General features: G+C 53.8%; 1 protein-coding gene and 1 long non-coding RNA gene across 2 annotated transcripts in view; one reads left to right on the forward strand and one right to left on the reverse strand.

Annotated features, from left to right (window-relative positions):
* Nucleotides 1-4,541, reverse strand: part of SLC9A3 (solute carrier family 9 member A3) — a 47,137-nt gene extending 42,596 nt beyond the window's left edge. The window contains exon 1 of the mRNA XM_066243079.1: nt 4,178-4,541. Coding sequence (XP_066099176.1) covers nt 4,178-4,388 — 211 coding nt within the window. The 5' untranslated portion in view covers nt 4,389-4,541. The remainder of the gene's footprint in view (nt 1-4,177) is intronic.
* A 17,789-nt stretch (nt 4,542-22,330) lies between these two features.
* Nucleotides 22,331-24,221, forward strand: LOC136320405 (uncharacterized). Its single transcript, XR_010728329.1, has 3 exons — nt 22,331-22,495; nt 22,878-22,935; nt 24,021-24,221. It is a non-coding gene; the product is annotated as an uncharacterized lncRNA (long non-coding RNA).
* Nucleotides 24,222-24,480: the final 259 nt, after the last annotated feature.

The following is a 24,480-nucleotide window of genomic DNA, read 5'->3' on the forward strand; positions in this document are numbered from 1 at the left end:
TAACCCCAGGAGATAAATACTACCCCAAGCCTTCCCCACAGCCGGAACATGGTCAGGGCAGATGCCCAGTGCCCAATAGCTATACCTCAGAGAAATCTATTATTAGGCAGGGTGTTTAGACAGAAGCCACACAGCCAGGGGAGGCCTGAGGACTGAAAACACTATTAGAGAGAGAAAGCCTGGCCTGATCCAAGGTCCAAAATGACCCTGGTGTGGCAGCTGTAGACTTGGGACCCTCAGGGAAGCACATGTCCCAGGGTTCCAGGCTGATCTAGAGCAGTGGCCCCCAATCCCCGGGGCCACGGACCGGTACTGGTCCGTGGGCCATTTAGTACCGGTCCACAGAGAAAGAATAAATAACTTACATTATTTCCATTTTATTTATATTTAAGTCTGAACGATGTTTTATTTTTAAAAAATGACCAGATTCCCTCTGTTACATCCGTCTAAGACTCACTCTTGACGCTTGTCTCGGTCACGTGATATATTTATCCGTCCCACCCTAAAGGCCGGTCCTTGAAAATATTTTCTGACATTAAACTGATCCGTGGCCCCAAAAAGGTTGGGGACCACTGCTCTAGAGGAAGCCTCCCATCCACCCAGGGGTAGACACCATCTCATTGTGTAAGGATCTTCAATCTCATTCTCTACCTGACTAATAAGCCCAAATGTATACATGTAGGGAGCTTGCAGACATGGGGTCTCAGGCATCTATGGGCACAGCAAGCACACCTGCTCCTTGCATTGTGAAGTGGCAGAACCCAGTCCAGGATCCTACTCTCCACTGCCCTCTGTTCCTAGCCATTGAGCAGAGAAGCCGCCTCGAAACATGTGCATGAGTTACAGCCTGTGTCTCACGGTCCCTCTACCTTGTTTCTCCCACAGTCTAACCTTTCCAACACAAGGAGCATATGTGGCTGAGAACTGAGAACCATGTATGAGGCACAACAAATGTTTGGAAATCATTATCAATCTAGCTTTCCTGTTCCTATAACTTGAGACTCAAATAGTCTGGATGATCCCTGACCATTTTAAATGATGACAGGGGCCAAGTAACTTCACAAGAGTGAACCCTGGACTGCAGGGCAGAAGGAAGTGCACTATGATCCAAACACGTCCCTCATCTGTGCACAGGCTGGACCCACAGCCATGCAGCCTCCAGTCAGGTGAAGGCATGGGTGTGAGTGGTCTTTAGGGGTTTGAGTGATGGGCACTAGGGATGGCTGCACAGGAAAGGAGATGTCTGTGGAAGCCTGCTCCCTGAGTCAGGTCCTAACTGTACGTCCAGAATTTCAGGGACAGGGGAACACACATGCAGAGGGCTGGGCAGTGGGAAGCCCCTGGCTTAGTCCAGCAGTAATCAGGTGAGAGCTCTGCTTTTCACTGCAGAGAGCACAGTAGAGGGTGAGACCCAAGTCGTGGAGGGCCTGGAGCACAGCAGGGTCTGGTCGGGAGTGAGTCTGGACCATGAGGATGAGGTGACTGGCTCAAGCTGATCCTTGGTTTGTGGGGCTAAGTGTGAGCAGTGGGTTCAGCTTATTTGTTAAGCTTTGGTGTTGAGCCTAGAGAGCCAAGAAGTATGTGTGTGTGGGGGGGTCCATCTGAAGTGTGGGGAGATGTCTGTGCCGAGATGCCTGATTACCTGCTGCACTTATAGGGAACCCCGGGCTGGAGATGGGGCCCCGGCACCAAGCCAGTACCAGGAGGTGCTGGGCGTGGGACAGTGCAGGGAGAGTGGACTAGGGTAGGCCTGGGGCCAGGCCCAGGAACAGGCCCAAGGTGGAGAGAACAGCAGCGTTAGACGATGGGGACAGGACAAGACAGTAGGGGTGGGAGCACTCCCGTGCGTGGGGAAAAGAGGTGGGGTCATGTGAGGCCCATGCTGAGCCATGAAAGGAGCTTGGGGACCTAGGAAAGGTCAGTACAGTGGGTTCCAGGGGATAGAATTATGGGGGTCACAAGGAAGGACAGAGAGGGAGCAAGGATGGGAGAGGCGTGGGCATGGGGAGAGTCCTAGCTTACTTTTTAAGATGGAGAGACTGAGTGTCTGCAGGGCTGCCTATCCATGGATGAGGCCCTGATGCCCCTGTAGCAGGAGCCTCCAAATACAGAGTAACTGTGTGGGCAGGGATGGGGCAAGGCCTAGCCGGGGCCAGAGGGCACTCCAGGAGTGCTTGGTTGGCGCCGTGGGTCTTCTCTCTGGGATCCTCCTGAGAGCCCCCCACCCCCAGCCTCCCAGGATTACAACAACATATGGGGTGTGGTGCTGTTAAGGTGAGCCTTTTTAAATGGTGAGAGCTGGCAGGAAAACACATTCTGCCCTGCCCATGAGAGAAAGCTGGAGCTGCTGGAGTGGGTGGCTCCATCCAGAGAAGGCCCTCTTCCGACGGTTCAAGGGCTCACAGATCTGCAGGCCATGGCTCTTCTTGGACCAGTAACAAATTTCTGGGTCAGTGCTGCCCTCCCAGTGCCCCATCCCCACTCAAGGCTGACCAGCTAGTGTCCTAATGGCTGTCACTGGGTTTTCATACGCCAGGCTCCATACCTGTGCAGATACTGGGACTAGACAGACAGTGCATGTCTGATTGCACAACAGGGGTGCCGCCTCCCAGAGTGTTGCGGGGCCATCCTGCACACGTCATTACCCTTGTGGCGGTTTCACAGAGAAAAGAGGTGGCAGAGGAAGAGACACCCCCCCACACACACACACATACACACACTCTGACTCAGAAACATGTAGTTCTTAGGTGGGCAGTATGAATATCAGTGCAGGATGCGCCCAGAGCCTCAGGTTGAGTCTGTCTGGATTTGCCCAGTAAATGTCACATTGGGCGTGACCAGTGTCAGTGGTCTCCCCATGGCAGAGGCATCTGTCAGAGACACAGCATGAGACCCCCCTCTTAGTGCTCACATTTCACTCCTGACATCACAACCCCAACCCCCACTGGAAAGCCCAGTGGGGAGCAAAGTAAACAAGGTGACCAGGCAGGCAGGGCCAAGGTGCTGCACAGACACCAGGAACAAGGAGGGAGGAGGCAGAGGGATCCAGAGAGTTTCTAAGAGCAGAAGTGAGAGGGATGTCAAGGGAGGCCATTGGCACAAGCAGGAAGTGAAGGGAAAACAAGCTGCAACCGGACTCTGCCAGATACCCCCCAGCTCCGGGTCCAAAGTCCTCTGAGGTCTTGCCCCAAATCTGTCCCTCCTGTCCTGCCCAGGGCATCAGTACTCCCCAAGGTGCCAGAAGGGGCCCTCTTCTCTTTGCCTTGCCCCTTCCCATTCCAAAATCATTGGTGATCTGTCCCTGCCACCTACTGTTCTGTGGGGGGTCGGCGGACGAAGGGGACCTCACACCACCTCTCAATGGGTTCTCCCTTGGGTCCCCTCAAGTTAAGTTACAAATGCTTTCACAGTTCCACCGCCTCAACTAAGACCTCCCCGGTGTTCACCAACACTTAGACACCTTAGTCCTTCTAAGCTCTGAGGGAAGCTGACCTTCCCATCACCTTGCCCAGGAGTAAGGGCAAACCTCACTTTGCTGGTTCTCTGGAGCAAATTAAGAGAAAACTGACAGGGGTTTTAAAAAGAGAAACACTCTCAATGGGAAAATCGCTCCTATAAATAGAATTTTACTGGGTTTAATTTTAAGTGGCACCGTCTTCCCTTCTGCTCTGGGAACAAAGTATCGCTTCAGTGCTTGATGGCAAGTACATTCCCTCTCTCAGGGCAGGAACGAGCCCCAGGAGCCCGACAGACAGAAAACCGGGCGCAGGAGCAGAGCCGCACGCGGTACGCAGGCCTGGATGGGCAAACTGAGTCCCCAACGCGGGCCCGGGGAGCCCGGAGCGCGCGGGCTTCCGAGACTGCACCTGCCCGGCAGAATCGGGTGACTGTCAGGGACCAGCAAGGCCGCTCCGGGTCCGGCCAGGCTCGCAGCCCCTGAGCCTCGCCCTGCTTGACCCCAAGGGCTGATTCCCAGGGGCTGGGCGCGGTGCTCTTGGACCGACCTCGGGGCATCCGATGCTGGACGCGCCCCCTTCACAGGGAAGACCGTGGACCCGGTACAGACCCGGAGGGAGGCGGGCGCCTCGCTCTGTCCCTGGGGTCGTAGACGGGATCGATGCAAGGAAAGTCGCGGCGAAGTTAGAACTCCACTACCGTCCGACCCGGGGTCGCTTACCGATCTTGGCCACACTAGCCACGAGTATCCAGAGCGCTATGATGTATGGGTCCTGGACGTGGTGCCATTTGAAGGTGACCACCTGGAAGCCCTGGCTTGAAGGTTGGCTAGGGTCCTTCTCGATGGCCCGCGCCTGCGGCAGCTCTCCCAGCGCCAGCAGCAGCGCCAGCAGAAGCCCCCAACCAGGACCTGAGGCCCCGAACCGTGACATCGTCGCCACAGATTAGTGCCCTCTCTTGATGCTCATGTCGTGGGAGTCCGGCTGCGCTCTGCGGAACGCGCTGCGCCGGGGCCGCCGGACTTGCCGGCCGGCGGGACTAGCGTTGGGCGGAGCGCAGCCGAGAGCACTGCGGGTGAGGGCTGCTGTCTCGGTCCCCGCCCGCCGGGGTGGCCTTTAATCCCGCCGCCCCGGGGGGCGGGGCCTTCCCGCCCCCGCTGCGCACCAGAGAGCGCAGACACCGTAGCGCGTTCTCGGCACGCCCACCTCCGGCCTGACCAGCCCCTTGACCTGACCTTCCCACACCCGCGCACCCGGTCCCCCTTGCCCCCTCCCTCACTGGCCTGCACATTCTCCGCTCTGCGCACTCCCGCCCTCTCTTGGAGCCCAGGGCCACAGGGCACAGGCCGGGAGGTACGCGCCATCGCTGGGCAATGGGTGCCACCTCCCTTGGGGGCGGAACGCAGCGCCGGGGGCTGGGGGTCCCTACCCTCTTGGCTGACGGGTGGTGTGCGCTCAGTGAGTGCCTCGGGTGCCCCTCGGTGTCATTCATTCAGCTCCTGAAGTTGTCTGAGACCACTTGTGGGCACACTGGCCCCAAAGCCTCTCCTCCATAAACGCACGATCTAGGGCCCCAACCTGTGCTGTCTTTCTCAGGAACATGCATAACAAAATCCAACAATTTGTCAGAAACTAGAGCCCCTCCCCCACCCCGCAACCATGGGGTGCAGAATCTAAGTCGCTGCCCTTCTCCAGGCATCGCCCCTGTTTCTTCTGTGAGAGACCCGTCCCTCGTCCTCCTCCCCACCTGAGCCCAGCAGCACTGCTCAGACCTCTAGCATCAGATGTTAAATGCCCGTTATACCACAGAGTGGGCTTCAGACCGACATGGGGATCAGGAGCTTCTGCCCTCAAGCTCCTGCTGCCTGCACTGAATCTGCAGATGGCTCAGCTGGACACCTCAGATTCCACATGCAAAGGCACCTCACATTTCCTCTCCAAACCCACCCTGCACCCTCACTGGAGCAGCCCTGTCTCCTGTTCAGCCCCAAACCTAGGAGGCATACCTGACTTCCTCAGCTTCCACTGTTTCCATCTCAACAAACCCGGGCACTCTACCTGCAAAATACAAAGGGAACCAGCCACTGCTTAGCACCTCTGGCCACCCCCCACGGCTGCAAAGATACCCCCTTCAACTGCTTGGCCCTGCCCTCCTATTGGGCCCTCCAACTAAGGGGAACTCTCACGACTCAGGCCCCTAACCTCCTCCCAGCCTCCGCCTACCAGATGCTCCTCCCTTCTGGGGAGCTCTGCTCCCAGGCTCCCTTAGCTCTGGAAGGTCTTTGCTCCAATGTCACCTTTTTGTCCCATTCGTTGGTCTCTCAGCTCCCCCCTCCACCTCTGCTCATGTTCCTCCATGCCTTCCAGGCTTCCCACAAGCTGTCCACTCGATTGGCCTGTTGACTGTCTGGCCTCTCCATGGGAACGTCTGTCCCCGAGTGAGGGGCTACACAAAGCCCAGTAGCTTGTGGCTGCATCCTCGGTGCCTGAAATGGTGCCTGGCACACAGGAGCACTCCGGAGACATTGGTTAGAATGGATGGACAATGGATCAACAGAGGGGTGAAAAGGCATATCTTTTAAAGTCTGAGTATATGTTGGCATCTCAGGAGGTGGGGAGGGCACTACTGAACTGGAGGACTTCACTCCTTGAGTTCTCTCCCCTTGTTCTTACTGATGAGAGGTGGCCATCAGTCATGTAGTGGAAAGAGAGTAAATTCAAATCATGCTCACTTGGCTGCATGGATGGGTGCTAAATGGCGAGTGAAGCTGGGTGACCACTGGGAGGACGCTGGGTCCTGGGAGGACTTGCCAGTGCTAAGGGCCTCTGTAGTAGCACAGGGGTCTTTGTTGGGAGAGGAAGGCCCATCTCAAGGGTTGTGTTGCGCATGGGGGGCGGCGAAGCTGGACTGAGCTGAGCACAGGATCTGGTCCACAGCACCTGGCAATGGGAGTGTGTGACTGGTGGCTGCCGGGATGGCTCTGCTTGATGGTCCGGGGTGAGTGGTAGTCACTCCCAGCTCAAGCCTGTCCGTGCTACACCTGCTTCTGTTCCCAGCTCCATTTTCAGCTTCCTGTCCCAGATGTAGAGACAGCTGGACATGATCATATTACCTGCAACCCAGACATCCTTCTTGTCCTTTCTCCTGGCTCCTGGGTGAAGCCTTAACAAGCGTATTGTCTTTAAAATCGATGCACTTTCATTCCACAGGAAGGCCAAATGCTCACCAGACGGCATGTACTGTGATGCCCAGTGACCCTCTGGCCATGCTACTCTCGTATTTTTTATTTTATTTTTTATTTTTTACCAGAGCCTATCCCAAGAGCTCACGACATTTCTCCTGGAGCAGTTGCTTCTGAGACCCAGTTCAAAGGGCAGAGGAGCAGAGCACTGTAGCATGGACTCTCAGATTCAGAGTGAAGGCTGATACTGGTCATTGGACACTGAATGGTGTGCGGCAGAGGTGGCCACTGGCTTCCCAAAGCAAAGGAGAGTTGAAAGGAAGCAAGCCCCTGCTATGGCATGGTGGGAGCATGGTGTGACTGCACAGGGCAGGCAAGTTCCTGTGAGAAGCAGGCTGTTTGCGGGCATCTTTGGGGACATGTAAAATGAACACCTTTGTCCAGATAGCTGGAAGGTTGCGGGACAGAAGACGCTGCTCAGCCCGTGGCTGAGAATGATGCAGTGGTGACGATACCAGCCGCCCTTACAGCAGAAGTCAGTTTAGGTGGGTGGGGAGTGTGTGCACTGCCCCATTCCTCCTGACACACCACCTACGCATTGACCCACTTCTCCACAGAGACCCCCTCGATGAGGACTGGGGCCGCAGGATGAATGGGCAGCCCCCACGGCCTCTTTTCCCCCAACAGGGCTGTGGTTTTTTAAGCAGGGCTGCAACATCCCACCACCACTCCAGGGTTTCCATTATGAACATACAGTGCACAATCCAAATGGCCATGTGCCCAAATGTAGCCAGAGGCCTGGGTTTGTTTGTGTGTGTGATACTCTCAGGGTCCTGTGGGTGTGTGCTGATCTGACAGCCGCCTTACCACTGCCATCAGGCAGAGCTGAGCAGCACTGCAGACCTGCCTACCCTCTGCTCCCCAGTAGTGAGGATCACCTGTGGGTTTGCTTGCACACGTTGTTTTAGTTTTGGATCAAGTTTTGGACCAGGTTCTGATTCTGGTAAGAGCTTCTTCCAGCTTTGGTGACAACTACTATATCCTCACGTGGCCTTTCCTCAGGGTGCAGGTATGAGGGGAGAATAGGGAGGGAGATCTCTTCTTATAAGGATACCAACCCTATTTATTGGGTTAAGGCCCCATCCTTGTGAACTCACTTAACCTTAATTGCCTCCCAAAGGCCCCATTTCCAAATTCAGTGGGTACTTCAGCTTCAGCATATGGATTGGGGAACACGCAAACATTCAGCCCATAGCACATGTGGAGATGCCATGACCACATGACTGACTCAAAAATGTTAAAATAATTAAAGTAACCAGTCCAAGAAGAACTACAATTTATCTAATCTGCCATGAGCTTCTGAAATTCTAAATTAAGAAAATGAAAGTGGAAAACATTGTATCTAGTTCATCATGCTAATTTCTGCTTATGGATTTCATTCACATGGCTTGTGACAAACATCTTGTGAATAAAGAGACAAAACTTTTAGAATCTATTTATGCTTTTGCTGACAATATGCAAGAAATGAAAGTTAAGTTTTCATGTAACTTTAAAATGTTTAAGGCCACAAACGCAGGCATTCACCACCTATCTTCAAATTTTATTTTTAAACCCAAAAATTCACCCACTAACTTTTTATTTTTTGAGAGAAAGAGAGAGAGGAAGGGAGGAGGGGAAGGAGAGAGAAAGAGAGAGAGAAGCATCTACTTGTTGTTCACTTAGCTGCACACTCACTGATTGCTTCTCATATGTGCCGTGACCGGGGCTTGAACCAGTAACCCTGTGATCAAGCCTAGGACCAGGACTAAAACAGTGACCTCTGGCCCTGGCCGGTTGGCTCAGTGGTAGAGCGTCGGCCTGGTTTGCGGAAGTCCCGGGTTCGATTCCTGGCCAGGGCACACAGGAGAGGTGCCCATCTGCTTCTCCACCCCTCCCCCTCTCCTTCCTCTCTATCTCTTCCCCTCCTGCAGCCAAGGCTTCATTGGAGCAAAAGATGGTCCAGGCACTGGGGATGGCTCCATGGCCTCTGCCCCAGGCACTAGAGTGGCTCTGGTTGCGACAGAGTGATGCCCCGGATGGGGCAGAGCATCGCCCCCTGGTGGGCGTGCCAGGTGGATCCCAGTCGAGCACATGCGGGAGTCTGTCTGACTGCCTCCCTGTTTCCAGCTTCAGAAAAATACAAAAACAAAACAAAACAAACAAACAAACAAAAAAACCCTGCCACCTCGGTGTTCCAGGGGCCACACACTAGTTGTTCAAGAGGGAAAGGACTCCAGTGTTATTTCACTCCCAACCAGTGATCCAACTGAGGGCCTGCTATGCCCAGTTCCTACCTAGACACCAGGCCACTCTGGGAGCAGACCACCATTGCAAGTGTTTGTCCTTCCTTATCTAATTGCTGTAACACATCTGTATTTCTCAAAATAAATTGTGAGCAGAGCCTCTTCCATGGTCAGTCTGTGGTGACCCTGGAGCCTCAGGTGAGCCTGAAGCTTCTCCAGCCCAGGCCAGTGACCAGCATACAGGTGAAGAAGTGTCTGGGGCAGTAGGGTCTCCGGCCGAGCAGCAGCGCCAATGTTGCTACCTCAGCCACAGAGTCCCCAGGCCCTGGGGTCACCTGGGGGCTGGCATTGCACTCGTCCTCCATATTGCCCTGCTGGTGGGAAGCTTGGCAGCAGGTGGGTGAGGCAGTGTGAAGTAGAGTTGAGGTCCAGGGGATCTTGGGCCTGTCTTGACCCCTGTGACCCTGGCTTAGCTCCCCATCCACCCTCGGGGACACCAGGAACCCTCCGTGAGGGGGACTCCCCAGCCCCACTAAGCTCTATGAAAGCCCCTCCCCCAATCACTTCTATCACTCCCTTTTTCAACAACCTGCCCTTGTGATGATGTCCTGCTAAGCCTGCCACACCTGTTGGTGGGCGCCAGGCTTTCCCCTTCCTCCATGGTGTCTTGACTTCCTTCTCCTTTATGGAGGTAAGACCCCCATCCTGGGAGGGAACCCCTTCCATGAGCCATGCCCCCTGACATCCCCTGGCTGGAACCCCTTCCCTGGAAATGCCCTGCAGCCTGCCTGCGCAGTGGTCCCCAGCCCCCTACCTCCACCATGATCATCAAGGACCCTCAAACTGAGCTCCTCATTGGCCAGTGACCAAACTGTGTCCCCTCATCTGCCCCCATCCAAGGCCTGTCACCCGGCCCAGAAACCAGCCCAGTCACCAACAACTGGAAGCATTCTAAACACAAGGGACCAGCTGAATCCGGCAAAGTGCAGAGAAGATGCCAGGCATGGAGCTGGCTTTATACTGGAAGAGCTGCTCTGTGAGTCATCACTTCAATAGATTAAGGGAGAAAGCTCAACGATGTTTCAGCAGGGGCAGAAAGAGCCTTTGGGAAAATATAAATACATTTATGACAAAACATGTGAGAAGGAAAACTCTTAGTAAACTTAGAACAGAAGCAAGTTTGTGTATACTGACAAATAGCACATACAAACCGCACAGTGAGCCCAGCGCTGATGAAACTGGGACCTGTCTCCCGGAGGTAAGGAATGGCCCAGATGCCTCGCTCACTGTTGTTCTCCATGCTTCTGAATGGAAAGGAAGAAAAGCTATGAGAATGGGAAAAGAAGGAACAAAGTTGCTCTTAGCATGTGAAATGTCACCTGTGTGTATGTATGTAACACCTAAAAAGACTTACAAATTATTAGAATTAAGGAGAGTTAGGTCAGCAAGATTTCTGGTTACAAACTCAATATTTTGTTTCTGTACACTACAACAAATGTTTTAGAAAATAAAAGTTAATATGAAAATACTATTTATACAGCATCAAAAACTATGAAACACCTGGGGGAAAAGAAATCCAACAATAAGATATACAAGATTCTTATGGTAGGGTTCTCGCCAACCCACCAGCTGGCTCCACAGTTTTTTAGGTAGAAAGATTTTAAGTTATGGCTTTAACTTATTAAATAAATTTAAGACTATTCAGACTTTCTTTTGCCATTTTCTTTTGCCAAATGCATGTAAAGTCTACAATTTCCCATTCATTTGCTTGCAACCTACTGGTGTTCTTATATACTGCTCACAAAAATTAAGGGATATTTCAAGATGAATATGAAGAGATTAAAAAAAGAAGCACTTGATTTTGTTGTTGTTGTTGTTGGGTTTTTTTGTTTTTGTTTTTTCTGAAGCTGGAAACGGGGAGAGACAGACTCCCGCATGTGCCCAACCGGGATCCACCCGGCACGCCCACCAGGGGCAACGCTCTGCCCACCAGGGGGCGATGCTCTGCCCCTCCGGGGCGTCGCTCTGCCGTGACCAGAGCCACTCTAGCGCCTGGGGCAGAGGCCAAGGAGCCATCCCCAGCGCCCGGGCCATCCTTGCTCCAATGGAGCCTTGGCTGCGGGAGGGGAAGAGAGAGACAGAGAGGAAGGAGGTGGGGGGTGGAGAAGCAAATGGGCGCCTCTCCTATGTGCCCTGGCTGGGAATCGAACCCGGGTCCTCCGCACGCCAGGCCGACGCTCTACCGCTGAGCCAACCGGCCAGGGCCTGATTTTTTTTTTTTTTATTAAACAAGAACATCAGAAAAGCAAACGACAAGTCGGACAGTTGTCTGATTATGTAAATGAGATGCAAAACCAACTTTTATTTCATTGGTGGAAAGGCACTATACAAAAGGCTGAAAGTACTGGAGTATCTGCACATTCTCTGATCCCCTAATTTTTGCGAGTAGTATATTTAAAGTGCATTTTTTGTTTTCTCATCAAGTCTGACATGATTTATCCTCATGCATCTATTCTTAACTAATAACACACAAATGGCTGATCTATATTATATTTAAGATCTGGGTGTTGCAGTTAACTTCTTGCTGTTTACATAAGTAGCAGACGTTTGTCTTTCTGATTGTTTACACTTCCCTGCCAGAGACACAGCTTGGTCTGTCCCACCACTCACTCAGACCCAGCTTTGTCTGGTCCATCACATCACTCAGCTTCGTCTGGTTCACACTCACTCAGACTCAGCTCCATCTGGTCCATTACTCATTCTGACTCAGCTCCATCTGTCCATCACTGATTCAGACTTAGCTCTGTTTGGTCCATCACTCACTCAGACTCTGCTCAACGAAAAGTGAATTCACTCGCATGTCTGTTCTTGAATGTTTTCTTCTTCCTTTGGGCCTTGTAAATTTCCCTGAGTTCCCTTGTCATAGTCACTTCTCTTATGCCAGCTTGGCTGGGACTGCTAGGTTCTGTGTGCAGCACAGACATGCCCTCCGTTAATGTATGGGAAATGGACCCTCGCACGTAGCAGTCAGAGGACAGCACACAGAGTTGAGCCTGGAGACACAGGGGAAGAGGGATCCAGGAGGCAGCACTACAACTGGGGCCTCACCTATGTCCCTGAGATCCAGGCCTGTCCACTGCTTTGCACAGCTGCATTCTCAGTCACTGCTCATGCAGAATTCAGCTTTTGGGAAACCGCAGAGGTTTCCTACACTTGAATGGTCATCCAGGTCTCCTCCTCAGCTTCTTCTCCAGCCCAGAGCACACCACCCCCACCCCAGGAGCTCCCTAGGAGCTCCGGAATAAGTTTTAGCTGGACATATTTGGGTTTTCTGGACTGGGCTTTTCGACCTGGCTCATCTGTGGATTTGCCCATTTTTCAGAAGACTTGCTTTTGGCCCCTCTCCAGCCCTGCAAGGCCCACCCTCTAGGAGGGTTTATTTACCCACAAAGACAACATAGCAGCCCTCAGCTGACCCTAGACTTTGTGCTGGCTGAGGACCCACTCAGGTACTTAGAATCCCTGGACTCATCCAGGGTGTTGTGAAGCAGCTGGGAGCAGATACACAGGAGGGGGTGGCCCAGTGTTGGCCCCACCATCCATTGTGAGTAGCCTGCCCTCTCTTTGTTCCCATCCACCTCAGTAGGCTGAGAGTCTGGACCACGAGGCTGTGCCTGCTAGGAGTGAATTATCATTCAGAATGCTGACTTGCGCTCAGAGTGGGCATGTGGAGGGCCTGCGTACAATGACACTCACTCCTGCTATCTGCTCATGGAATTCCTGCCAGTGACCCTACTTATGGGGCCCTGGTCATCACTGCGTCTGCCTTCTAAGGCCCTTGCACTCTGACTCCATGGACACTATTGAAGAAGGAAGGAATTGATTTATCAGGCAATTATTCACTCGATACTAACTCACCCCCCAGAGGAGAGTTCCGATGCTCCCATTACTCTAACTTCCATAGTTTTCTTTTAGACCAAAAATGCCTGGAAATCACTGGGCATTTCTTACCAGAACTTGATATGGGAGACAGACCCAGGGCCCAGGCTCTCACCAGCCTTGGGGGCATTCTTGTTTACATTGAAGAGCCTCAGTTTCCCCCCAGTGGCCACCCACTGTGGTGCATGAACATAAATAGGGCTTTGCGCTGGACCCAGAGGCCTCATCTGCAACCTGTGCTGTGCACCAGGGTGGGTCCTCATTTAGAAACTGGAAATACCCTAGGGCAGGAATGCTAGCCTGTCTCCTGCTCCCTGGACCTCCCAGATGGGGAGAGACACAACTAACATATCACTGTGTGAAAAAGCCTTCAGAACCCTTGCAGAGGATACTAGAGGTGGGCCTGGTGGTCCCCTTGGGCCTGAAAACCACTGTGGGCCTTGCCTGGCTGGGACCCCACCTCACCTGTCGGTCAATAGTATCAGGCCAGGCACAGAGCAAACACCCAGAAACATGGTGACAATGGCTTGACAGGGAGAGCAGGACAGCCAGGCTTTGTCTAAGGCTGTAGAGTATGCCAGAGGATTTAGGACCCTCGGAGCCAGTGCTGTCCTGGGGACGCACAGTGTCCCTGAGAGACCGGTAGCCCCTGTTCACAGAGGTAGATGAAGCTTTGTTAACATGTTCACTCCTGATAGCATTTCTCCTGAAAAGAATCCAGAGAGATTTCTCCCAGGAATAGCAACTTTATTGATGAGAATAACTTTAGAACTCCTACTAACGTGTCATGAAAACTGGCTATTAACATTTTTGTGCATTTGTACTTTTATTTATATTCTTAAATGTAATCAAAGGTTAAAGTCTGATTGGCAGCCTCCAGAGAACTGGAGACCTCAAAGTGAGGGCTGGGTTCCCTCATCCCTGAAGGTGCTGAGGAGATAGGGGGTGAGGTGGCACAGAGATGCAGGGGCTACGGGGGCACATTCGGTCCTGCCCTGTCCCTCCAGTCTTCCTGCCTCAGGCTGCTGGAGAACCTAGGAGACGTAGGCTCCTTGATCAGGGAGGCAGGCGAGTGGGGAACAGGGCTGAACCCCAGCAGCCTCTGTCATGCTCAAGTGGGGGCTGTGTACCAAGGGACAGGTCAAGCTGCAGCATGTCCCATGACCCCTTTCAAGCTCTATTTTCACCTCCATCTGTTATGATTCCACTGTGGACTGCTGGGAACCATGCTGGCAAAATCAGGACCCGGTCACCCAGCAGCACGGCCCAGAGAGCCCTCACTGTCCTCAGCAAGTGAGAGGCTGGGATGGCTGGTTGGCTAGAGCTCTCTCTGGGGGCCTGGAAATGTCACAATGGGACCCCCTTTAGGAAGCATGCTGTGATTGCCATACACCCCCCACTTTGGGTCCTGTTTACGGGGATTCTCACCAGTAGAGTCAGGACCCCACGGGGGCACTGGTAGGACTCACAGGCAGAATCAGTGACTGGGTCTAAATACCCAAACCACCACTGAGAACTTGCAGCCCCTCCGCTCTGGCTTTGCTTAGCCTGAGAACAGCAGATCAAGAGCCCCAGCCAGTGAACCCAGGGTCTGTGGTGAAGAAAGCTCTGTCCAGACCTCCGTGTCAATGTCCCCAACCTCCTGAAATGTTGCCTTAACACCAGTGGTTGGCAAACTCATTAGTCAAAAGAGCCAAATATCACATTACAATGATTGAAATTTCTTTGGAGAGCCAAATGTTTTAAACTTAAACTATATACATAGGTACATTCCTTATCGAGGTAGTGCACACACGTGGTATTTTGTGGAAAAGCCACACTCAAGAGGCCAAAGAGCCGCGTGTGGCTCATGAGTTGCAGTTTGCAGACCACTGCCTTAACCCAAAGACAGTGCCGGAAGTGGAAACAGAAGTGTGGAAGCCAGGCTACCCCAGAGGAGAAGCACGTGGTCCCTCCAATGGGACCAGCAAGGCTTACCTGACAGTGGAAAGTTTTCAGAGAGAGGAATGTCTATAACTTGTGTGGTGAGTACAGGAATTCCTAGGTAGAGGTGAGCAGAACACTCATTTGCACAAATTAGCCTTTCAGATGGGAATGTTGCTCATGCAAGACCTGACCGGCATAGAACAAGTTCTGGGGGGACTCTGCGTCCCGGGCACAAAGTCAAGGTCCCTGAAGAGGCTGGCTTTCCCCTGCCCCCACACAGCCTCTTCCCTCCGGGCCACTGGACAAAACTGACTGCCTTCATCAGGAGAACCACAGGAAGGACAAGCAGCCTCTGCTCACTGGCTTATGTTGACTTTGAGGATGGTGGTGATGGTGGGGATGATGGGAAAGGTGGGGATGGTGGGGATGGTGTGGATGGTGGGGATGGTGAGGATGGTGGGGATGGTGAGGATGGTGGAAATGGTAGGGATGGTGAGGATGGTGGTAATGGTGGGGATGGTGGAGATGGTGGGGATGGTGGTGATGGTGGGGATGGTGGAGATGGGATGGTAGGGATGATGGGGATGGTATGGATGGTGTGGATGGTGTGGATGGTGTGGATGGTGGTGATGGTGAGGATGGTGGAGATGGTGGGGATGGTGGGGATGGTGAGGATGGTGGAGATGGTGAGGATGGTGGGGATGGTGGAGATGGTGGGGATGGTGAGGATGGTGGGGATGGTGAGAATGGTGAGAATGGTGAGGATAGTGGAAATGGTGAGGATGGTGGGGATGGTGGGGATGGTGGAGAGGGTGGAGATGGTGGGGATGGTAGAGATGGTGTGGATGGTGGGGATGGTGGGGATGGTATGGATGGTGTGGATGGTGGTGATGGTGAGGATGGTGGAGATGGTGGGGATGGTGGGGATGGTGGTGATGGTGGGGATGGTGGGGATGGTGGGGATGGTGGGGATGGTGAGAATGGTGAGGATGGTGGAGATGGTGAGGATGGTGGAGATAGTGGAGATGGTGGGGATGGTGGAGATGGTGGGGATGGTGAGAATGGTGAGGATGGTGGAGATGGTGAGGATGGTGGAGATGGTGGAGATGGTGGGGATGGTGGAGATGGTGGAGATGGTGTGGATGGTGTGGATGGTGGGCATGATGAAGATGGTGGAGATGGTAGGGATGGTGTTGATGGTGGGAATGGTGTTGATGGTGGGGATGGTGAGGATGGTGGGGATGGTGGGGATGGTGAGAATGTTGAGGATAGTGGAGATGCTGGGGATGGTGTGGATGGTGTGGATGGTGGGGATGGTGTGAATGATGGTGATGTTGAGGATGGTGAGGATGGTGGGGATGGTGGGGATGGTGGGGATGGTGTGAATGATGGTGATGTTGAGGATGGTGAGGATGGTGGGGATGTTGGAGATGGTGGGGATGGTGGGGATGGTGGGGATGGTGGAGATGGTGGGCATGGTGAGGATGGTAGGGATGGTGGGGATGGTGGGAATGGCGGGGATGGTGGAGATGGTGAAAATGGTGGGGATGGTGGAGATGGTGGGGATGGTGGGGATGGTGTGGATGGTGTGGATGGTGGGGATGGTGGGGATGGTGGGGATGGTGTGGATGGTGAGGATGGTGGGGATGGTGGGCATGGTGAAGATGGTGGGCATGGTGAGGATGGTAGGGATGGTGGGGATGGTAGGGATGGTGGGGATGGTGTTGATGGTGGGGATGGTGAGAATGGTGGGGATGGTGAGAATGGTGAGGATGGTGGAGATGGTGTGGATGGTGTGAATGTGGGGATGGTGGAAATAGTGGGGATGGTGGGGATGGTGTGGATGGTGTGGATGTGGGGATGGTGAGGATGGTGGAGATGGTGTGGATGGTGTGAATGTGGGGATGGTGGAAATAGTAGGGATGGTGGGGATGGTGGGGATGATGTGAATGATGATGATGTTGAGGATGGTTAGGATGGTGGGGATGGTGGGAATGGTGGGGATGTTGGAGATGGTGAGGATCGTGGGGATAGTGGGGATGGTAGGGATGGCAGGGATGGTGGAGATGGTGGGGATGGTGTGGATGGTGTGGATGATGGTGATGTTGAGGATGGTGAGGATTGTGGGGATGGTAGGGATAGTGGGAATGGTGTGGATGGTGGGAATGGTAGGGATGGTGTGGATGGTGGGGATGATGAGGGTGGTGGGGATGTTGGGGATGGTGAGGATGGTGGGAATGGTGGGGATGGTAGGGATGGTGAGGATTGTGGGGATGATGGCGATGGTGGAGATGGTGGAGATGGTGGGGATGGTAGGGATAGTGTGGATGGTGGGGATGGTAGGGATAGTGTGGATGGTGGGATGATGAGGGTGGTGGGGATGGTGGGGATGGTGGGGATGGTAGGGATGGTGGGGATGGGGGCTGACTGAGCTTGCCTTTACTCTCTGGCCTGTCCTTCTGCTGGTGCTTTTAGAGCAGAAGAACTTGCTCTGTGTTCAGTGAGAGTGCTCTGTGCCTGTGCTGTCTTCTGAGATCCTCATACAATCCTTACAGTCCTTAGGTGGTTGCTGGCCCAGCAGGGATTCATGAGTGTTCAGGAGGGAGACGGACCCCCAGCCCAGTCACACCATTGCCCTATCTAATTTCTTTCACTGCTATTTCCTGGGACCACCTAGGTGCCTGGGGCCATTTTAAACCTCTTGGGTCTGGGCAGGCCTGAGATGGTGGTAGGATGGGAGGCCTAATATCTGGACACCACAGGGTACGAGTATTTCACACTGCCCCAGGGGCAGGTGTGGGAGGGGTAGGATTCTTTCTGGCCTACCCCTAGTCTCTGTAACCCAGCCCTGCTGACATGTGCAGAACATCCATCCAGGAGACCTCTCTGTGTTGGCCAGACTTGCACAAGCACACCTGTCGCTTCAGGCTTTGATGAGAAACACCACAAACACAGGAAAAGGATTCTTGAGAAACCTGTCCTCACCGGAGAAAGAGGACCCCAGAAAGACCTCTTGGTCCCTGACTCCCAGCATTTTACTGTAGGTCAAGGGACCAGGAGAGGGGGGGTTATTCAGCCCTCTGGCCTCCTCAGTGAAGGGTGGGCAGAGGGGAGGGCATTCCTGAGTTGGCACCCAGGCGACCCACCCTCTGCCTGGCAGGTACCCTGCACTCTGGGCTGAGTTGGATTCCAGGCGTGGAAAGCTCGGTGGATCTGCTCTGTCTTCTCAGTGCAACTCCCAGTGGACTATCCTGAACTGTGGCAGCAGGCAGGAGGGTGAGGCTGCACAGACCACGCGGCCAGGGGGACCCAGCGGGTGCTATGTGCACAGACACTCCCCATCTGCCTCCTGTCCCTCCCTGCTCCAACCCCGTGGGGCCCTGAGACCCCACCAGGCCCAGCATGTGATTTCCATACAGCGGTTCTCATGGCACCCTGACCCTAGGGCCTCTCCAGGACGCCACCTCCCAGCCAAGACACCTGGGGGCTTCGCTGGCCCCACAGCCAGGGAACACCAGGCCTGGGCTTCAGGGCCTCTGTGACCAAGACCAGCTTTTATCTCCAAGGGCAGTGAGATAAAACTCCACTTTTTTGCCATGGGTGTCACCATGGGCCTGTGATAGGTGCTCTGCAGTGTCTGCTCCACCTGGCGTGCTTTGCCTGCGCTCCTGGTTATCTGCAGCGGCGCTGAGGCCTGCCAGGCACTCGCTGCACACTGAGCTCACCAGACACGGGGGCTTCATGGGGAGTCATGGAGCCTGGTTGAACACTTGACCTTTCTTGCCTCAGTTTCCATATCTGTAAAATGATTGTGAAATGATTGAGGGAGAGCAAAACCATGGACTGCACCTCGCTTTTAGTAAGTGGGGAAACTGAGGCACAGAGAGATGGCAGGTTTTTGCCCCAGCGCACATGAGTGCTGGTGGCCTGTGCGTGAGAGGCTACCCTTGCAATCCCTCTCTGTCTTTCCTTGCCCTGCCCTGTGTGTGGTGAGCTGTGCTGTCCCCAGGTTCTATGGGGACCCTTTGGGTGGTAGCTGAAACCATGTAGATTGAGACTCTCACATGCCAGGGTCCATCTAGCTCAAGGAGGGAAGGGAGAAGGACACTGAGCCAGTCATCCCAAGAGGCAGTCCTAGAAGACCACTTGGCCTCTTTTGCTTGAAGCTTTGGGTTGTAGTTTAGGCAGCTCCAGCTGAAGCCCAGGGGTCCATTCTGAGTGCAACTGTGGCCCCCTGGGTCTCCATCCCCTCCCCTCCCAGAGAAGACTTCTCCCATACTGCATTTATCTCTGCAGCCCCATCCTTGCTCACGCTTTCCGGGATCTTGCAGGACAGAACCTGCAGGTGGCCACAGTACCCGCCCTGGGCCTGTCAGTGAGGGCACCTGTGGGTACAGACTGGGCCAAGGTCAACTGGGCTGTAAAGGAGATGTGATTGGTGGCACATCTCCTAGTTATAAACTAGGACTTCTCTCCAGAAACGAGTCACCAGTTTTATTGAGTATAATTCTGAGGAAAATTGGAAAGCCAGCACAGTCTGAATCACCGTTTAGTGGCCAGGGAGAGGGTGTACAAGGTGAGAAGATGTGAGGCCACGCCCATGCTCCTCCCATCCCCCCCAACTCTAGGGTGGACAGTATGTAAATTCAAGTGTTTCCTCTTCACTTCCAATCTGCTTCCTCAACCGGTTTCAGCCAAACCCTGGGGTGGATGCTGCTGTCCTGAGGCCAAGGTGCCCAAACAGCCAAGTTGCCAGGAAACAGTAGCTGCAAGTTTAGATTTCAAGAATAATATTTTCAAAAATCAATCTCTCCTGCATCTGCCATCTCAGCTTGTGAAAACAAGGGTGTTTTTTTTGGATAAGCGTGCTGTCCTCCCGCAGAACAGCCACCGTCATCAGCACTCCCCCCACTGGCTTGCCCCTGTTGGATCACCTGCCCAGGGTCACCAATGTCACCAACCTCATAAATAAGATGCGTGGTGGCTTGCTCACCATTTCCCTCACATAAAAATGCCTGTGTGTTTTATTTCAGTAATTCTGCCGCGCTGACATCATCTCGAAGGCATCGTGTCCTGCTCTTGACCAGCGCCCGCTCACCTGAGCAGACCATTGCCACAGGAATTCGCTAGTCCCACTGATTTTTATATATGGGTTGGGGCCAAGGTCTCCTTTATGTAACATAGCCTTTGGCATTTTTGAAAATGTCCCGAGAAAGAATACGCTCTGCTCTCACAGGCGTGTGTCCACTGTGTGGCCGAGACCCGACACCCCCTGTTTCCAGGCAGCGCTGCTGCCACGGGGTTCCCCACTGCATATGGGAACCATCCTCCATGCTCGTCTGCAAATGAATATGTTCATTGTTCTGTCTCTGAACTTCCCTATTTAGAGACCAGGTATTAGCTACACAGAAAAATAACTACAGCTGGGCTGCTTACCCCGCACACGTCCCCACCCCTGGTTTCATTTGATGCCCCTGGGAACCCCACACAGCAGGTCCAACTGACACCCTCTTCGCATGCCTCCACAGCCCGTTTGAAAGCAAAGAAGCCGAAACCCTCAGTGGTTTGCGGAAGATCACATGGTCACAGAGCCAGGGCCTTGCGCCTTGATTGCCCTGGCCATGGACCTTCTCCCTGAGAGGTAGCACATGTGGTGGGTGGGCATGCACCAGCCCAAGGGCCTGGGCGGAATCCTGCCCCAAGCTCTTGCCAGATGTGTTGCCTTTAAGGAATTATTTAACCTCTCCGTGCCTGACTACCTCATCTGTCAGATACAGTGATGGCAACAGCACTCAGCTCACCAGCTTGATGCCAGCATCTGAGGTCAGTGAATGCAGGTGTGAGCTTTTAGCCATCCTGTGCAGAAGGGGGCTCTTTATGTGTACTGAAGGACACTTGTGATGGTCCCATTGAAGCCACTGCCCATTCATGGGGCCAGCACAAAGATTAGCCTGAATAAATATACTCACCCCCCTCTAAGGGGACTGGTGGGTGGCTGGTTTATTTTTAAAGTGATGATGCTAATAGTGATCTGGTTTACTAATTTGCCCAGACAGCCCTGGGCAACAGTGTTCTGCTAGCAAGTGCTGTGTAGGGTCCCATCCCAGGCACAACACACTAGCAGGCCTCAGGGTGGGGCTTCCCTGTCTCTCTCCATGGCATCATTGCAGGAGGGGCCCCCAGGTTTCTCTCCAAAGTCTGGAGTCCTCAGTGGGAGAAGCAAGAGGGCCAAGGGGGAAGGCCTGCATGGTGAGGCGGGCAGGTGGCTCAGGGCGGTGGCGGGGGTCAGGGAGGGAAAAAGGGCTGATGAGTCCTTGACATAGAGCCCATCACATAGAAGGTCTTGAGAGACGTGTGGGGAATTGCAGCTGGCTGAGTACTCAGCCTGTCCACACCCCCTGTGCCCGTGGAAGAGGTTGCCTCAGGATGCCCAGACACACCCTGGCACAAGAGTGGCTCTATTTGGAGAAATACTTCTCCTGACTCTGTTCCAGCATCGGGGTGGCCGAGTGATCACTTAAACATTTGCTAAAGATCACAGTCGACTTGTTATGAAAACCACTAATGCTCTAGAGGTGCGGTCTGGTATGTCATCGTATGTGGCAGCCATGGTTTTGCTCAGCTAAAGAATGCACATGTACTTGAAGGTTTTGTCCAGTGTCTCGCAGATCCCAGCCCACAGCCCAGACCTGGCTGCGGTCAGCTGGAGGAGGCGGAGAGGCCTGCACCAGAGCAGGAGTTAGGTGCAGATATGCTCCCTCACTGCCCAGCCCCAAATGTGTTTCCAAGCTGGCACTGTCCACCTGCCCACAGTGCAGGAGACAAAGGAGACTGACTCACCAATAACATTTGTACAGAAATCTGTCCTTGAGACCAGGATCAGATGTTTAAAACCAAACTGTGTGTGTGTGTGTGTGTGCATGCGTGAGCATGTGTGCATGTGTGTGCGCATGCGTGTGCCTCGAGACCAGTACGATGACCTCTGTGTGTCTACATTTGAGCAGGGCCCTTGGTAGGGAGCCCCCGGGAGCCTAGTCTCATAAACTGTCCCCTGACATGCAAGTGTGTCCACTTTTCCTTCCAGATTAGCTCATCTGAAAGGAGGCTGCACCCAGAGGGTCATGTGGGGGCTCTGCTTGCCTCTCCAGAAAGAAGAGTGGAGGTGTGACCCCTGACAGTGCAAAGGACTCCTACTTGGCTTTGGCACAGTCACTCACTATGTGGCTGGGGTGACCAAAGACAGAGGGCAGGTCAGGGAGAGGTGCCCATGACTTGTTCCTTTCCCTGAGATACATTCCACGGTTCCCTTGGAAGGCCAACACCCACCTGCTGTTCCCTCACCTGCCCTGGTAGGATATTCTGGGAAACAGCAGGTATCAGTACTTAGTCACCATCCCTACTGCCCGCTGGCAGCTGGCCCGGAATCAGTAGTGTGGTGGCATCCCCCGGAAGGTGAACCTAGTTTATGACATGCCATATTCTTGCTTTAAATTCCAAATGCTTGTGCTCTGCCCTACCTGCCACCTTAACCTGCTTGCAGGAGGGGAGCTGCCTGTCTGGGAATGCATGACTCTACAAATCACCCGCCCCCTGGCCTTGCCTCTCTGGGATTGCTGTCTGTGCGCCAAGGGGCAAAGCATGAAGAGTCAGGATGGCCTCGGTGCCTGCGGTGACTTGTATGACAAGCCCCTCGGCAAAGCTGCAGCCTGTGGTGAGTGTTAACACAAAATAATAGTAAAATACCCCCAAAACTTTCAATGAAGATGTGTGCTAAGGTGTCACCCCAAAGTCCCTGTGGGGTGGGTGCTGATGTCACTGGGGCGTCAGGGCCTGGATGATTGTAGGGGGTCTCCCTGTGGCATGGTCCTGAGTGGGCAGTGAACACGCGGGGTCTGTGCCTTTTCCTGGGACCACCCCATCCCGTGACCTTGGTGCTGTTCACAATGAGGGAAGGCTCTTATCAGGCGCCTTCCCTTCCGTCTTCTCATTAAATCCTTATCAAACAATAGTGCTGGCACTGGTGAGATACCGGGAGGGGGGTGTGTGTGTGAGCAGAATTATATATTAACTCGTGCTAATTAATGTTTGCGCAGCCATTTACGGCAGACGGCGCCTTGGACCACCATCCACAACAGTGACTTCCACACAGAGGTAGCTGCTGGCACTCTGGTTTCAGGCTCAGGGTTGGGCAGCGGCATGACCCGACCCCCCAGGCTGGCCAGGCCCTCCCTTGTGCTCCCTGTCTCCACTTGAGGAGCTGCCCCAAATAGCCCCTGGGCCTCTCCTCTGAGAGCAACAAGAGCAATTGGGGGAACTGCCCATTCTGAGCCTGTCCATGGTCTTAGCCTCAAGGGACCATCTCTTCTCTGGTGGCAGCAGAAGCTCCCTCCCCATTCCTAAAGCCCAGCCCAGGCCTGAGCTCTGGGTCCTAATCCTGGGTCCAGAGTCTTCTGTCCTCCAGCTTTCACTGCAAGGCCTTGCCCCTCTTCTCCATGCCACACTGTCCTTTCCTCGTCTCCTCCTCCCCGACCTCCCTTGGATAACTTAGAAGCCATCCCAGACACACTATCATTCCACTCACAGTAATAATAATAATAATAATGATAAATAATACTGGTTAATAATAATAATAGCAGAAATCATGTCTGTAAGCACACGGGGCGTGGTGAGTAGGGAGACAAGCTTCCAGGAGTGGACTGGGCTCTTGGAGCTTCTCCTCTTGGGAAGAATTGACCCTTTGGCTCAGCAAGGCTACGCCTGGCCGCTTAGATCAGGGTCTGCTCAGAGGAGTGCTCTGACCTGAGCTGTGCGGGCCAGGGACACTGTGTGCAGGGAACAGCCTACCAGTGAGCAGGCAGGTGGGGGGAGGGGCGCTCCAGGGGGACAGCCACATGGAGCCTGGCACTGCTGAAGAGTGAGGGGCATTTCCAAGGAGAAAAGGCAGTTGAAGATGTCCAGTGGTGACCTGGAGCCTGGACTGTCTGCCTCTCTGTGTCAGCAAGAGCCCCATGTGTGGTGGGGTCTGGGGATGCCCATGCATAGGGCCAAACGGAGAGACAGTCAGGTGGGGGTAAGGGTCAGTGGGGATGAATGGGATTGGGGAAGGGCTGGGGTCCACAGACAAACCTCAGACTTCCCCAGGAACTGGCTTGCATGCCTGGTCCAGTGTTTGACCACAGCAGGACACCCACTGCCTTTTGACCCTTTGTCCTTCTGTCCCACCGCTCCTGTCTCAGCTCCCTGTTCCTCAAGCTGAAGCTCCAGGACCCCAGAACAAGAAGAGGGTGTGGCTGTGCCTTCTTTGTGGACCCTAGCACTTGTTCCCAGATGGCCACCCTGCCCAGACCAGGACCTGAGCCTGGTTGCATTGGACTCCGGCTCCACAGACATCCTTCTGCAGTGTCACACTTGTCCAGTGACCCCACTTGGGAAACGAGGCCTGGGTCAGGGAGCTCCAACGGTCATGTTTGGCTTCAAAGCAAAATTTGTATTCACTCCTAAAGAAAGTGCTACTAATCATTGATTTGCTCCAGGAAGTGTTCAGATGGATTTAACCTTCTGAGATCATACTCTGAGGGGGTGGCAGCATGTGCAGCTCTGGGCTGGGGGAGGTGGCCAGGGGTTTGTGGGCAGTAACGTCACCCAGGGTGTAATCCATAGATTGGGGCAAACTGATCTAAAGTTTATATGAAAGCG

Source organism: Saccopteryx bilineata, chromosome 1 (genome assembly GCF_036850765.1).
Source record: "Saccopteryx bilineata isolate mSacBil1 chromosome 1, mSacBil1_pri_phased_curated, whole genome shotgun sequence".
NCBI classification, from domain to species: domain Eukaryota; kingdom Metazoa; phylum Chordata; class Mammalia; order Chiroptera; family Emballonuridae; genus Saccopteryx; species Saccopteryx bilineata.